The 13,547-nt window shown below is 39.7% G+C and overlaps 1 protein-coding gene across 18 annotated transcripts in view; it reads right to left on the reverse strand.

Moving 5' to 3' along the window:
* Nucleotides 1-13,547, reverse strand: part of epb41l2 (erythrocyte membrane protein band 4.1-like 2) — a 49,769-nt gene that overhangs the window by 11,542 nt on the left and 24,680 nt on the right. For 13 of the 18 annotated variants that reach the window (XM_084952202.1, XM_084952204.1, XM_084952203.1 and 10 more), the window contains exons 7-16: nt 12,609-12,684; nt 11,161-11,257; nt 10,882-11,006; nt 9,944-10,031; nt 8,126-8,278; nt 7,927-8,024; nt 7,354-7,526; nt 6,423-6,508; nt 2,522-2,572; nt 2,340-2,375 (exon numbers count right to left, since the gene is read on the reverse strand). In XM_084952202.1, coding sequence (XP_084808328.1) covers nt 2,340-2,375; nt 2,522-2,572; nt 6,423-6,508; nt 7,354-7,526; nt 7,927-8,024; nt 8,126-8,278; nt 9,944-10,031; nt 10,882-11,006; nt 11,161-11,257; nt 12,609-12,684 — 983 coding nt within the window. Of the gene's footprint in view, nt 1-1,544; nt 1,605-2,333; nt 2,376-2,521; nt 4,913-6,422; nt 6,509-7,353; nt 7,527-7,926; nt 8,025-8,125; nt 8,279-9,943; nt 10,032-10,881; nt 11,007-11,160; nt 11,258-12,608; nt 12,685-13,547 lie in introns of those variants that run through there. The other 5 variants (XM_084952206.1, XM_084952211.1, XM_084952207.1 and 2 more) reach the window with 3 other exon arrangements.

Genomic DNA, 13,547 nt, shown 5'->3' on the forward strand with positions numbered 1-13,547 from the left:
GCCCCATGCTTCACACACAGGTTTTGTTGTTTTAGTATGTTATCACACCACAGATCACTTGACTTTTGGCAGCCAATCACCAGAAAACAGGAAGAAAGCTCCTCGTGTGTGTTAGGGAGGCTGGATTAGTCAGGTTAGACACAGCTGCCTGGCAATAATCAAACTTCTGACCAATCGAGAATCCAGAATACAACAAGATAAAATTTAAAAAACTGCAATCAACATGCACAGAGCATGCATTTAAGTCACCATCAGTCCGATTCACAGAGCAGCCATTGTGAACACTCAGTCAGGGAAATTTTCTGCAAGAGCCCATTTCTGCTGTACTGTTGTGCAGATACAAAACTGAGGTTTCTGACACAACTTCAACTAATTCCAAGGAGCATGGAGAAGAATAAAGGTCTAAAGAGGCTGATGTTGCTGTTGTGCACATACGCAAATCTTTTTAGTGTTTAGTTGGGGATTATATCTGTCAGGAACACCCTTAATCTCATCTCTATCCCTCAGACAACATTGGCTACAAACATAACCATCACATAATACTTGGTTAGATTAATTCAAACTGTTGAGGACTACTGAGAATCAAATAATGGCTAAATGTTGTAAACAATCTCAGTAGTGCATTTAAAGCTCATTTTCTCATTGTGTTGTCCCAGGACTCAGTGACCAGACAAAAAATTTAATATTTGGCCATTACAACAGTAACATTACATTACAACAGCTAAGTGAGTGAAATAAAACAAAAAAAATTATTATGTAATACAAATGTTAAAAATATGTATTTATTTAAAGTCTTTCTTCATGTGGCAAAGGTTTCCAACTCAAACATCATAAGGACCAAATTCTTGTATTAAGACTGAGTTAACTATCAACACAAAGTGTTGTTTCTAATGCAATATAATTTTTAACATTCCGACTAATATTACAGAAATTTAAAAGACCAAATCTGAAACTAACAACGAGAAAATGAAAGGACAAAAACTGCACAAAACTACAACTATTGTATGAAATGTGTGATCAGTCTTGCGGTTTCTTGTAGCTTGTTTTAGCATCCACTGCTGACAGATAAAGCAAGCTCATTTTTTGTAAAACAGAGACCCCACAAACTCAACAGCTGTGGAAACTACATTATCGAGCTGCAAGATGCCAAATATCTGAGTTGAAATGGGACAAATTAGGTGATGACTTGTGAGTTTTTCACATGTAGAAATGTTGATTGGGTTCTTGTTTAGGTGACATTTGTGTTTTATCACAAAAACAGTGAAATTTCCAAGTTGAGCTGTTCAAAGGAGCTGCCATGTGAATGAGGACAACTAGCACTGAAATGTTTTCAACTTTCCAAGATCATAACTGTTGATGTTGGACCTGAGTACAGAGTTGATTAACAAACATACACACACACAAACACATGCGGGCATGCACGCAGAGCCTGAGAGTGCGAGAGGGCAGCAGTCTTGTACAGTATAGTTGTAGATCTGATGGCATCAGAATACACAGAAACATGTAGGTCTCATTATCAGCCATCGGACAATACCAGTACCAACCTCCAACATTAAATTACTGTGCCTCACATAAATATTGTCCCCATGCACTCTCAACGAACTCTGGAAGGCAGACATACAGCACACAATGAAAAAAATAATAATTAATTCAAAATAAATTAATAAATGTATGGTGAAAATTCAGTGCACAAATAAAATAAAAAACAAAACTAACAGAATGAAAACAACAAAAAAAATTACATATAACCAAAAAAAAAGTGAGATGTTGACACCAAAAATGTCCCAAATGTCTCGGGTGAACATTGGATGATGGGTACAAGCACAAATGTTTTCATTTTGGTATTCCTCATGAATGTGACAGTTGTTGATACTCGTACCCATGGTAAACATGCAAAATCCAAAGCATTCAAAACACCAACAGATGTTCACACAAACCATCAAAACCACACTGCGCTTTCAGGAAAACTCAAGAATAACGAAAAGAACCTCAGGTGCAAACCAGAAACCAGACTGAAACTGTAAGCCACAGCAGAGCATCTGAAAGTGAAAACAGTTGGGTGAAAGTGCCCAGATCTATTTTTAAGAGTCAAACCCAATCTGGAATTCAAATGTAGAGCATGAGGTATAATTTTAAATTAATGCAACATGAGTCAATAACTTTTTTTAAGGTTATAAAATTCCAGATTTGGTTCTTGTTTAAAAAAGAAACCCCAAACTACCTCCATAGATTCAAGTCAGGGCAACTTCACCCTGGGAAAAGAATAAACCCAACCAGTAAACCAACCCACACGGGCCACAGGCCAATGCACAACCAAATAACCAATAAGATGAATGAACCTGAGGGGGGCCAAGTTCACTGGATCCAGGTGAGTGCTGGTGAGGTAAAGTCGAGGAGACAATAAGGACAGGTTTGCTCCATTGCAACATAAAACCAATGTTGTAAACACTTCACACTAGTTCTTAGCTGCATAATGTCAATTTATTCTGATCTCTTTAATATTTGCAAAGCCCTTACAGACCTGGGAGGGCATGGCGTCTGCATCGCCAGGGCTTACGTCCACCACCGTAACCTTCAGTGTCGTAGTCATGGTGATGGTAGTCAGGACAAAATGAAGGAGGCAAGGGCACGAAGAAAGAAAAGAGTGAAATGGATGATGGGAAAAGCTATTTTCTTCCACAGCAACCTTTAGTGTTATGGAGTACTGCTGGTCACGTGACCTTGGCACCAAACCCATTGGAACAGTAACAGGAAAGGATGCTTGAGGTGGTCAAGATCTGGAGACAGAAGGTGCTACTAACTGCTTACAGTGTGTGTATACTTCTATCATGTGATTGAAAGGCAGCCTTATATTTACAGCTTTACGTTTATACTTAGCTGCATAATGAGTTCAAAGTCCAAAATAGTGAAACTGTTAAAGGTTTACAAGATGGCTACTACAGAAACACTAGAAGAGTTTTGTCTAAAATGACTTGATCAGTGCAGAGAGGTAGAGGACAGAGTGCTGAACGTCAGGGATCAGGGCAGGTGTAACACTGTTTAGTCTTAATGTTTATTACGTATTATACACAAACGCAATAAGCTGCAGGTGCTATAGGCATCTGGAGGCAACTGTATGTACAATTCTAACATGTGATCAACTATTAGTTACTCAGCATCACCCTTTCTATGCAAAACTATGCAACTGAAAATAACTTTTAAAAATAATCGATACTGCCTTAAAAGTGCACTTATGTAATTTATATAATTACGTCACCACATCTGATTAGAGGGACATTAAGCAGTTTTATATTACACAGAGCAACCACAACAGAGCTCTACAATTAATAACCTCTAATCGCAGCTACTCTGACAATGATCTGAACATCACTAATCATTACCGTTGCCTTTTTTCAGTCTCTCTGCTTTCCTCTCAATTTCTGTACATTATTTTAAACTCTTAATAAAGTGACCTTTTCTCTATATTGGCAATGTACATATTTGTCTCTGTGCTATACATTTTTAATGTCTTCTCACAGTTCTAACTCTTAATTTAATCTTATTCTACTCTGTTTCTTCAAACAATACACTGGGGTTTGCAGGGTAAGGAATTAAGAGGTAGAAAAAAATATATATCAGCTAGAGGAAGTGCTGGTGGGGGAAATGAACAAAAGGAGGTGACAGACATCATATGCATTCAAAAAGAGGTCAAACACAAAGTGAGGGAGTGGAATATGGGCCAGGAGGTGTATACATGTTGCTTTTATGCAGCTGGATCACACATCTCTTGCATCCAGGTGGCCTCTGTATTAGTGCGGTGCCTGATGCGAGGAGGCGTGTGTGTTGGTGTGAGAGGAGAAGCCTGCCTGTTGAAAACAGAGCTCAACTGATTCTCAGACTGATCATCGGGCCCGTCATCGAGAAACACTGGCAAAGCGGTTTTTCTTTGACTGGAGACAACTTTCTCCAAGTAGCACAGGGTCAGACCGAGGGGTGTGGCTAAAATCAGGGCTAAGACTACAGACTGGCTTGCTGTCAGCATCACTGCCAGGAGGAAGACGACTAACAGGCAAGGCAGAAACAGAGGGGAGGGATTCAGGAGGTAGCGATGTACAGATGCAATGAGGTTAGAGCAAGAGAGGGCAGGGAGAGAGCCGCAAGATGGAAAAGAAAAGGGGCGAGCAGGGAGAGAGGAGAGGGAAGCAATGGTTGAGAGTATTGATGGATGGAGAGAAGATATGTTGGGTAAACTCAACTGACCTGGACGAGAACATAAAGCAGCAACTGTATTACTGATCTTTGGAGGAAGATGCTGGGTAAGAAATGCCACCAAATGAGTCCATCTAAATGTCAAAATGTTAAGGATTTGATCTAATTTGGACATAATCATATTGGAGACTCTATAATTCCAGGCAGTGATGGTGCAAATATTTAATTTTGGAACCCACTTAGACATCATCATGAACAAAGCAGGAGAAAAAAGGTGCAGTTTCTTCATTAATCTTGAAAATGCACCTGTGGCCAGACACATGTTTCCATTTCCTGAAACGGAGAGAAAACCAAACACAAAAGAAACGTATTTAACCACACCCTTCAGAGAGAACCAGCTTCGCCAGTTTAGCAGTCCAGCTGTTGCTCTGGTTTGAGCCTGGCAGCTCTCCACGGATTTCAAAATCTCTGAGGAGCATGTTTGGGAGGATGATGGGTTTTGTGCGAGCTGCTCAAGATCTGCTAACTGCTGATCAGTGAAGAGGGACAGGGTGTTTGAGGGGAGGGTCCACAGCGTGTGTGCCGAGTCCACGTCGTCGATACGATCTTCATCTTCGGAGATATCTGAAAGGACGTGGTCAAGCTCGGAGATGGAGTCGAGGGAGGGTGGGATGGATGAGAGTGAGGATGATGAGGAGAAGGAGAGGGGGAACATGAAGATTGACTGATGGAGAGGGAAAAATTAAAGGAAGACACAAGAGGAGAGGAAGAAAAAGCAGGAAATGAGGGAGGGCACAATATGACAAGAGAGCCAGAGAGAGTGGATAGATGGGTGAGATCAAACAACGGCGAATACACACACCCGCAAAGTGAAGGAGCAAGCCATGAAGAAATGAAAATTAAATGACAAATCAAAATAATCGAGTGCAAAAATTAAAATTATTCAGATTTCATAAAATGGCAGCAACAAGTGGCAACATGCAAGAGAGGCAAAATAAAGAAATAAAATTTTTAAAAAGGGAGTGTGTGAAAGAAAAAAGAGAGAGGGAAAGAGACAAAACATTAGTCAGTGAACAACACGCCACAATCGCTTACAAGTGAACATAGCAGGGTAGAGCATAGGTGCAGAAAACAGTAGGCACAGGTGCTGGCAGAAAAAGTATCAACAGGGTGTGTCACCACTGAAAGGGCCAAGACAGGTGCCAAGTCCAGAGTGCTGGGATGTGAGCGAGGGTAAGGAGGAGACAGGGGGGGAGTGAGGAAAGGGAGCTGGAACAGGAGGCATGCACAGCAGCACACAGCAGTAATCTGTGTATACTCATATATTGTTCAGAGACGGGCTCGGGTTAGTAGTGAGCACTATGAATAAGAGGGACACAGCTCCTCAGTAGAGGACAGCAGTTAGGCCAATAGAGCAAAATGCTGGACTACTTGAAAAGCTGCTCTGTTAAGACTTGTTGTAGTTGATAAGAAAACCATTAAAAATATGAGACTGAAGACATGAGGCTTTCTTCGTTTTGTTGGTTTATGTACCTCTACCACTCCTGTATACATTCACACTTTGTGAAGGCAAATTAATAGCTGTCCTCTGGCCTTAGGTAAGGTTGATATCGCAGTGTCTCAATAGTCACGTATTCCTGATCACTAAATGGACAAAGAAAAATCTATTTGAATTTGTAGCTGTAGATTCCGGTGAAAGCCGTTGAAAAAGGCACAACTCTCGACTTTAATTGATCGAACCCACTTGCATATGAAATGAGTGCCGGGGGACATGTAGAGTAGAAATAACAGACTTTGTTCACCTGCCACGGTTAAGAAGTCGTTGTCATCAGACACACATACAGAGTGGAGGAGACTCGCCACAAATTATCAACAGTGATGCGTAAATGGTTATGTTTACACATGATTAACTTCTAGTGTCACAGTTTTGCAAACCCGGAAAAGAAAATACACATATTCATCATTTCACAGAAACATAAAGCAAGCAAACACTCCTATCTTACAACAGTAACAAGAAACAGCAGAAACTGTCTCTGGATTTATAGCTCTTAGTACATACTGTATTTCTATTTGATATAACACAGACCATTTCCATGGAACAACATAGACTCATTGGTATAAATTAAAAAAACAACCAAAAACAAAAAAGAACTGAGCTACACACATTCTATTTTTATCTCCTATTACTGTTCTTGTACCTGCAAATGCTACATCTGATTTATGAACATACACACCTTTGAGTCAGAGTGGAGCTCCAGGTGAGGCTCGCGTCCGTTCTCAGCTGATTCCCTGCCAGCCTCAGTTATGCTGATCATTGGTGCTACGCAATCAGAAACAAAAGAAACGGCAATCACAGTTATGCAAGTTTTCAATAAGTAAATAACTATAACAAGTAAATAATTGCTAAAAAAAAAAAAAAAAAAAAAAAAAAAGCTTTATTAAAAAGCTTTATTTTTAAAAAAAAAATAAAAATAAAACAAAAACGTGTAGTAGAGTAAATGCACCAAAATAAACTCAAGTATAAAACATCAAGTTGCAGTAGAATAATGAACCCAGCAGGGGGCGATATCAGCTAACAGTATAACCACATGTTAAACAGGGGCGCACAGTTGCATGAATTGGAATCTGGGATCTGGGAATCTTGAACCCCTCCATAACAAAGCAGAACAAAACAAATGTGTAGGCAAAGAAGGTAAAGACAAAACCACATCACAGTTCTATAGACATAGAGAACATGCTGGTTTTATTACAGTTCTACATGAGATTACTACAGTTATTTTTAAATCTGATGTTAATGACGACTTTTGTGCTGACAAAATGTGAAGAATCTGCATTTTTCCTCTTCACTCTGCTGCTCTGTTGTAAGTTTTCATACTTTTGGATCCACAGAACATTTATTCTTTTCAGCTCTTTCTTTCTCCCTCTCTGTCTCTCACTGTGTGACAGGAAACATATGCTCCAGCTATTTCCTGTATCTGGTCAGGCATCGAGCATTTACCATCAGTACAAACACAGACATGCACACGACCCTGCGCAATGCCTAAATCCATGACCCTACTTCCATCTGCCCCTCATTCCTTCCATCTGTCCATTCATTCGACGTAGTTCAGAATGAAGCTGAAATATCAAATATGCCTCACTTTCAGTTGCATTCATGTGTGTTACCTCCATCCAAACTGCGGCTGATGCGTTTTGATGATGTGCGTTCAAAGCTGGGCGCCGGTCGGTCTATGAGGGAACTGGCCATGCGGGTTTGGGCCTGAGTTCGCCCGCTGTAACGAAACTTTGAGCCCAGAGTCAAAAAGCGGGCCTTGGTAGGAGGCTCTGGTGCATTTAACCTAGTGACAAAAAGAGAGATGGAGAGAGATGAGGTGGTACTGGAGAGAAACGTGACTTTTAAAGCTTATTCAGATTAATTTATTTTGCAATGAAACACTGATCATCACATTTATAAGTCTATGGGTAAGGAAAGCAAAATGCTTCCAGGCAACTCCTCCTTGAACAGGATATGAAAGAAATACTCAGGCATCTCTACAAACACAAACATACAAATGTGCAAACACGCAAAGCAAACACGGGCATCAGGCTTATCTATATGGGTGTTTCTGCTGTGTCTAAGGCAACAAATACGCACTTTGAGATACGCTTTCTTTACACACTTCCTGGGAGGATGCACAGCTTTTTTTCAAGCAAAATAACACAAGTGACTCCACAGGCACTATGGATGCATCAGTCTACCTGAAGAAACTGTGATTCTCCACACAGACTTTCCACAGCCTTTTGGCGGCTCGGTGATTCTCGAGTTTGAATCCCACTGTACTCTCAAACTGCTCCGTCTATCAAGCACAATATCAGTGAGAAAAAATTTTTTCTTAACAGTAAAAACATTAATAAAATAAATAGCTTAGGTAAACCTAATTCGTGTGTGCATACATACCTCTCCTGGTCTGATTTTAATGTAGAAGTTGTTCCTCTTGTATGAAATCTTGAGTATTTTGGGCCAAGCAAAGCGATTTATCCGAAGCCTGTCTTTATAGACTAAGAGTCCGTTGGCACACACACCAAGCATGATGTCCACACCCTCTGAATCCTGTGAGGATACAAATGTGCATAACATATATTAATTTGATTAATTATTTGTTGTAAACACCATCTATTTATCCAAGCCAGATCATACTGTGCATGGATTGATTTTTAAAGTAGACTGTTTAAGGTCACCATTACCACACACACAAACAGTGACATTCATTACAACTGTAACGCATTTGGCTGGCAGACTAACACACTGACAAAGCTTTTAAGGCTCCCAGACCATCTGCTAATGGTATTGATTACAGTAGTGAAGTAACACAGGAAAAATCTGTTGTACTAATGGAGAATGCAATATGCGGATAATGGACAGTTTTATCAGGACACATGCACACAAACATCACATGGCCTTGCCATGCTATTAGCTGCTCATCGATCTCTGACCTTGCGCTGCAGCTACATTCAAATATTTTGGCTGGTTACACTGACAGAGGGAATGTTAAAGCAAACTAGAAAAAGTTGCATTTCCTGCGAAAATGCAGTGTGAATGCGTTGTAGTGGAATCTGCTGAAAACAGCAGAAGAAGTAAGACTATGTGCTAAAAGGAGGTGAAGAAACTGAAAATCATGCTGAGAATAGTTGAAGCAGAATTTTTTGCTGAAAAGAGGTGAAAAGCCATAAATTCTGCTGAAAAGGGGTGAAGAAGCTAAAATTTGTGCTGAAAAGAGGTGAAAAAGTTGAACTGTCTGCTGAAAGGAAATGTTGCCAGGAGCTGGGTGAACCCGGGGCTCCTCGTCTCAAGGCTGCTACTCATCTCACTGAGCCAAACTGGTTGTCAGGTAACTGAAAAGAGGTGAAAAAGCTGAACTTTTTGCTGAAAAGAGGTGAACTTGTTAAACTTTCTGCAAAAAGGAGATGAAAAGACTGAAAATTCCGCTGAAAAGAATAATTAGTAATGAAAAAAAAAAAATGTTGAACAAGGTGGAATCGAATCAAATGCATCTCTCTTTAGTGTCCATCTTTTCCTTTTCGCAGCTAAAATAATGAATTCCCTGAAATACTATTACTCAGTGTGTGTTACATTTGTGCTTTTAAAATGTTTTGACATCCAGTATTTGAAACAGTTCCTTTGTGGGCCCTGGGGATTCTGAGACTTGTGCAACAAATTAATGGCACAGGACAGAAATAGATAAACTCCCTGAATTCCCACATCTTTGGTATGCCATAAAAAAATAAATAAAAAGGGAAAAAAGATTTTCCGCATTTTAAAGGCTCTCTCTGCTTTTCTATCTTTGCCTTGGTTCTCTGTGTTGCAAAAAGTGGAGCATGCCCCTTTCAAGTATTTGTCCCCATCTCACTCTGGCCTTATTTCTGTTCTCCATTTATTTCCCCTTCTCAATCTCTCATCCTTCCTTTCTATCTATAAGACTCTCATTTTTCTGCCTATACTGCATAAAGACACAAACATACTGAGACAAACATGAAAACATGCACGCAGTACACTGATGACCTGCTATCCCAGTGAGAAACACTGGCTGTTCCCATGGTAATGGCCTCCCCGAGTGTTTGCACAGCTGACACACACACACACACACACACACACACACACACACACACACACACACACACACAGGCCCACCAGCACCCTCTCCCTACATCAAAGAATCTGCTCAGCCACAGATGTTGACAACAATGGAGAGGACAGGGTTCATTCATTTATTCATACCTTAGCGTGGTGCAGGTCCACACCGTACATGGACAGTTTCTTGGCATTTTCAAGAAACTGGGTGTCGGCCTGTGCTGGTGTCATTCCCCTGAAAAGCAAAGAAAAGGCTCAGTTAATTCAAAATGCTCATATTTCTATATAGTGATCATTTTCTGCTTAAATGGGATTATAGCAAGTATTTTTTTATTCTAATTTTAACTTAAATGTACCGTCGTACCGTTTAAATGTACCGTTAAGACTCGAATCAAACTTACAAATGTAGAAGTCTTTGTTCATGAAAATAGTCTCTTAATGCCTTCCAATAGCTACACTACAGAGTTCTTTATTGCATATGTGAAATGTCTGAATATGAAAATCGGTTCTTATCCTTACCAGCCCTCCACTGTAGCAGTTCAGACACACTGAGCATAAATTTTACTCTAACATTGTAAAAAAGAAAAAAAAAACACTACTTCAAACCAGAAGATAATTTAATTTATGCTGGAAATCTTTTCTGGAAAAAGATGAAGTAACACAGTCAATCGTCTACAGGCTGCCTAAAAGTCAGCATGTTGTGTTGGAATGGTAAAGTGCTTTGCGCATCTCTTTCTACTCTATTAAAAATGTTGTGATGTAATGAGGACAGATAACATGAGCCTACAATCTGACTATGTTATCAAACTTCTACTGCTGCTACTTACTCTTGTTAGGTTTAGATAACCCCTGTTCCTAATCAGCTGGTATAAGGTCTTATTTCGATTACCCTCAAGTGGATTATTATCACTTTTACATGACAGACACTGTAAAACTGCTCTACACTACGCAACGGAAGCTCCCTTGTACAAATCTGTGTGATGTCCAGTTGTGCAGATATAAACAGGAAATATAATTTTTTTAAAGCACAGCTGGAGACACATAAAACTCATATACAACACACTCAAAAGAACTTCCTAACTGACCTGTGGGACTTGTAGAGCTCAAGAATCTTCTCCTCCATTTCTTTGTTCTGATTTGGTGCGAAGGTCAACTGACTAATGAAGTCCAGAGGGCGAGGCTGGTCAGGTTCATAGTCGCCAATTTCTGCCTGTTAAAAAAAAGAAGAAGAAGAACTTATGTACGAATTGGCTTTTTCCAAAAAAGACAGTTACGTATCCACCGGCTGCACATCACACACATGTGCATGTAAACACAGATAAATAAATACACAGCATCCAAGTACATAATTACACATGGTGTACCTGCAACGTGTATGAGCCCAGCAGAGCGTGAGTTACAAATGAGCAAGGCAGCCGTCCAGAAGCCACATCTTCACGGAGCTGCAGACACAAAAGGTACCTACAAAAGAAGAAAGGGGGCAAACAAGGACGGATTACAAGTTGAAACCAAGTCAAGTATAAACAAGAACAAAACTTGTTCAAAGCTTTTTCTTTGGTTTCCTTTGAAGTGGAAGCACTTCTATTGTTCACAATAAATATTAAAGACATCCGTGCTTCTTTTAAGCCTGAGAATAAGATCCTCTGGTGTGGATTAAATTTCTTTGATGTTTGCACAACTGCTGTTATACTTATCTATCATAATGTTTATATTTGCAGTTACTGACTTGTCTAGCAGCCGTGTGGATTTAAACAGTGTAAGCTGTCCCCTCGATTAACCCTCTGGTCATGAATCCATTATCTAATGAAACGTCGCTTCAAACAACCCAAAGACCCAAAGGTGTTATTCTGCCTATTGAAAATGTCTTTCAAAGTCACTTTAAGCAGGATGGACACTTGCTGACAGGGAGGCTTAAAGCTCAGTCATCGAGTTACACAGCTCCCTGTTAACTAGGTCAATATAATGTCCCAGGACAATACTGCATTTTTCCATTCTAATATGGCTAATTAGATAATTAATGAATAGAAAATAGGTATTGGATACAGTCTGTGGAAAATCCTGTGGAATACAACTAGTGGACTGCACTGATTAGCAATCTGACTGTTAAAACTTAACAGGAGCTCCTTATAAATTTGCAGACTTACAGAGCTGAAGAACATTTAGGACTTTTTGCAGCAGGTCATCAACAGTGTGAGTGTTTTCTTGTTTAGCCTTTAAGTGCAACCATCAGAGAAGCTGTCCGCTCCATTAGACACAAACCTCAGTCTAAATGCTGTGTGCTTGAAGCATGCCTCTGTGCGTGTGTGCCTATGTATAAATGCAAAAAGAAATAACGTGCACAAAGCCAACTTTTTTTGGCCTTGATAGTAGGGCCTAAATTTTTTGTATTTTGGAACAATTTTCTACTTTGCTTTTTTTTATGTGTGGCCAGATAAGTGCTTTGATACCAGAGCTGCCTTTTCCCCCCATTTGTGATGTGTCATTTTAGTTATGTGTGATAGTGTGCTGGATTGTGGTGTTGGTGCTAGTTGCTGTCCTGTGCTTTCTATCTCACTTTGCATGTTCATGCCCCTTAAGAAGCATCCCAACATGAGTTAATCAAACTAAAACTAAGGACAGACATAAGTCATCCCCTAAATGTCTGAAGGTCAACCCAAAATATTAGTATTTTTGGCACCCACTCTGAACCCAGAAACAGTAATAATTATGCTACTTTTTTTTTAAATTTATGTTCAACACAAATAAAAAGTAATAACTTTAAAGGAAACACTGGGTGTTAGACCCTGATGTGTGTGTGTGAGTGTGTGTATACCTTGTAATGTCTTCAGTGAGGAGGGATGGGTCAGGAGGGTAGAACTTGACGTTGAATGCAAACTGCCAGTTGTTACCTGTAGAAAGACAGGCAGAGAGATCATTATGTAGTAAAGCTAGAAAGTGAGAATTTTTTATATAACCTATTTTCTTAGCTTCATCAAATACCAAACTGAAATGTTGATTCACTGATCATAAACAAAGACCTAATCACGACCATTAACACATCCATCACCTTGTCATACTGTGGTTTTCTGTTGAAGCACACAAATTTCATTTCAGTTCTAATTTGTCTCCAGTCATCTCTTTATTTTTACAGATTAGAAAAGATCACGCATCTGGAAAAGTCGCACATCAGTGTAAAAACATTTTCTCCTCAAAGGTCCATCGACGTAAGAGAAATGTCCAGGAGTGACTGACTCTGTATGTTCTTTTGGCAGCACTGAGCGCTTTAAAGGCGTTCTCTGACCATTTCATCCTCCAGCAGTCAACTTGTGCTCAGTTGTTCTTATGCAAACCATTTCTTTAAAATTATTATAAAATGGAAAACTAATTTTTCCTTTGCTTAAATTCCAGTGACGCTTATGTGGGAGTAACAAGAGAACCACAACATTGATTTTAACTTTATCTACCTGAGGCCACCTGCTTATCATCTACACTCACTAGCTAATTTATTAGTGCAAGCTAATGCAATTCTCATTGCATTAACTGAACTGGCTCCAAACGTACTAAGATGGCAAACAATATCACCAGACTGAGGCATCCAAAACTGTATATTTGATTTTGGACAAAATCTGAAAGCTGCCAAGTATCAACAGCCACACAAATGGGACGAGTTTACTGACTGGATTTTATCCAGAGTAGTGCTCTCTGCTTGATATTTTGCAACACTGATGTCAAAACTGAAAATAGAAAAAAAATCTTCTCATTATTTCTCACA

Source organism: Perissodus microlepis, chromosome 15 (genome assembly GCF_051167445.1).
Source record: "Perissodus microlepis isolate ML-2025 ecotype Zambia chromosome 15, ASM5116744v1, whole genome shotgun sequence".
In the NCBI taxonomy this organism is placed as follows: domain Eukaryota; kingdom Metazoa; phylum Chordata; class Actinopteri; order Cichliformes; family Cichlidae; genus Perissodus; species Perissodus microlepis.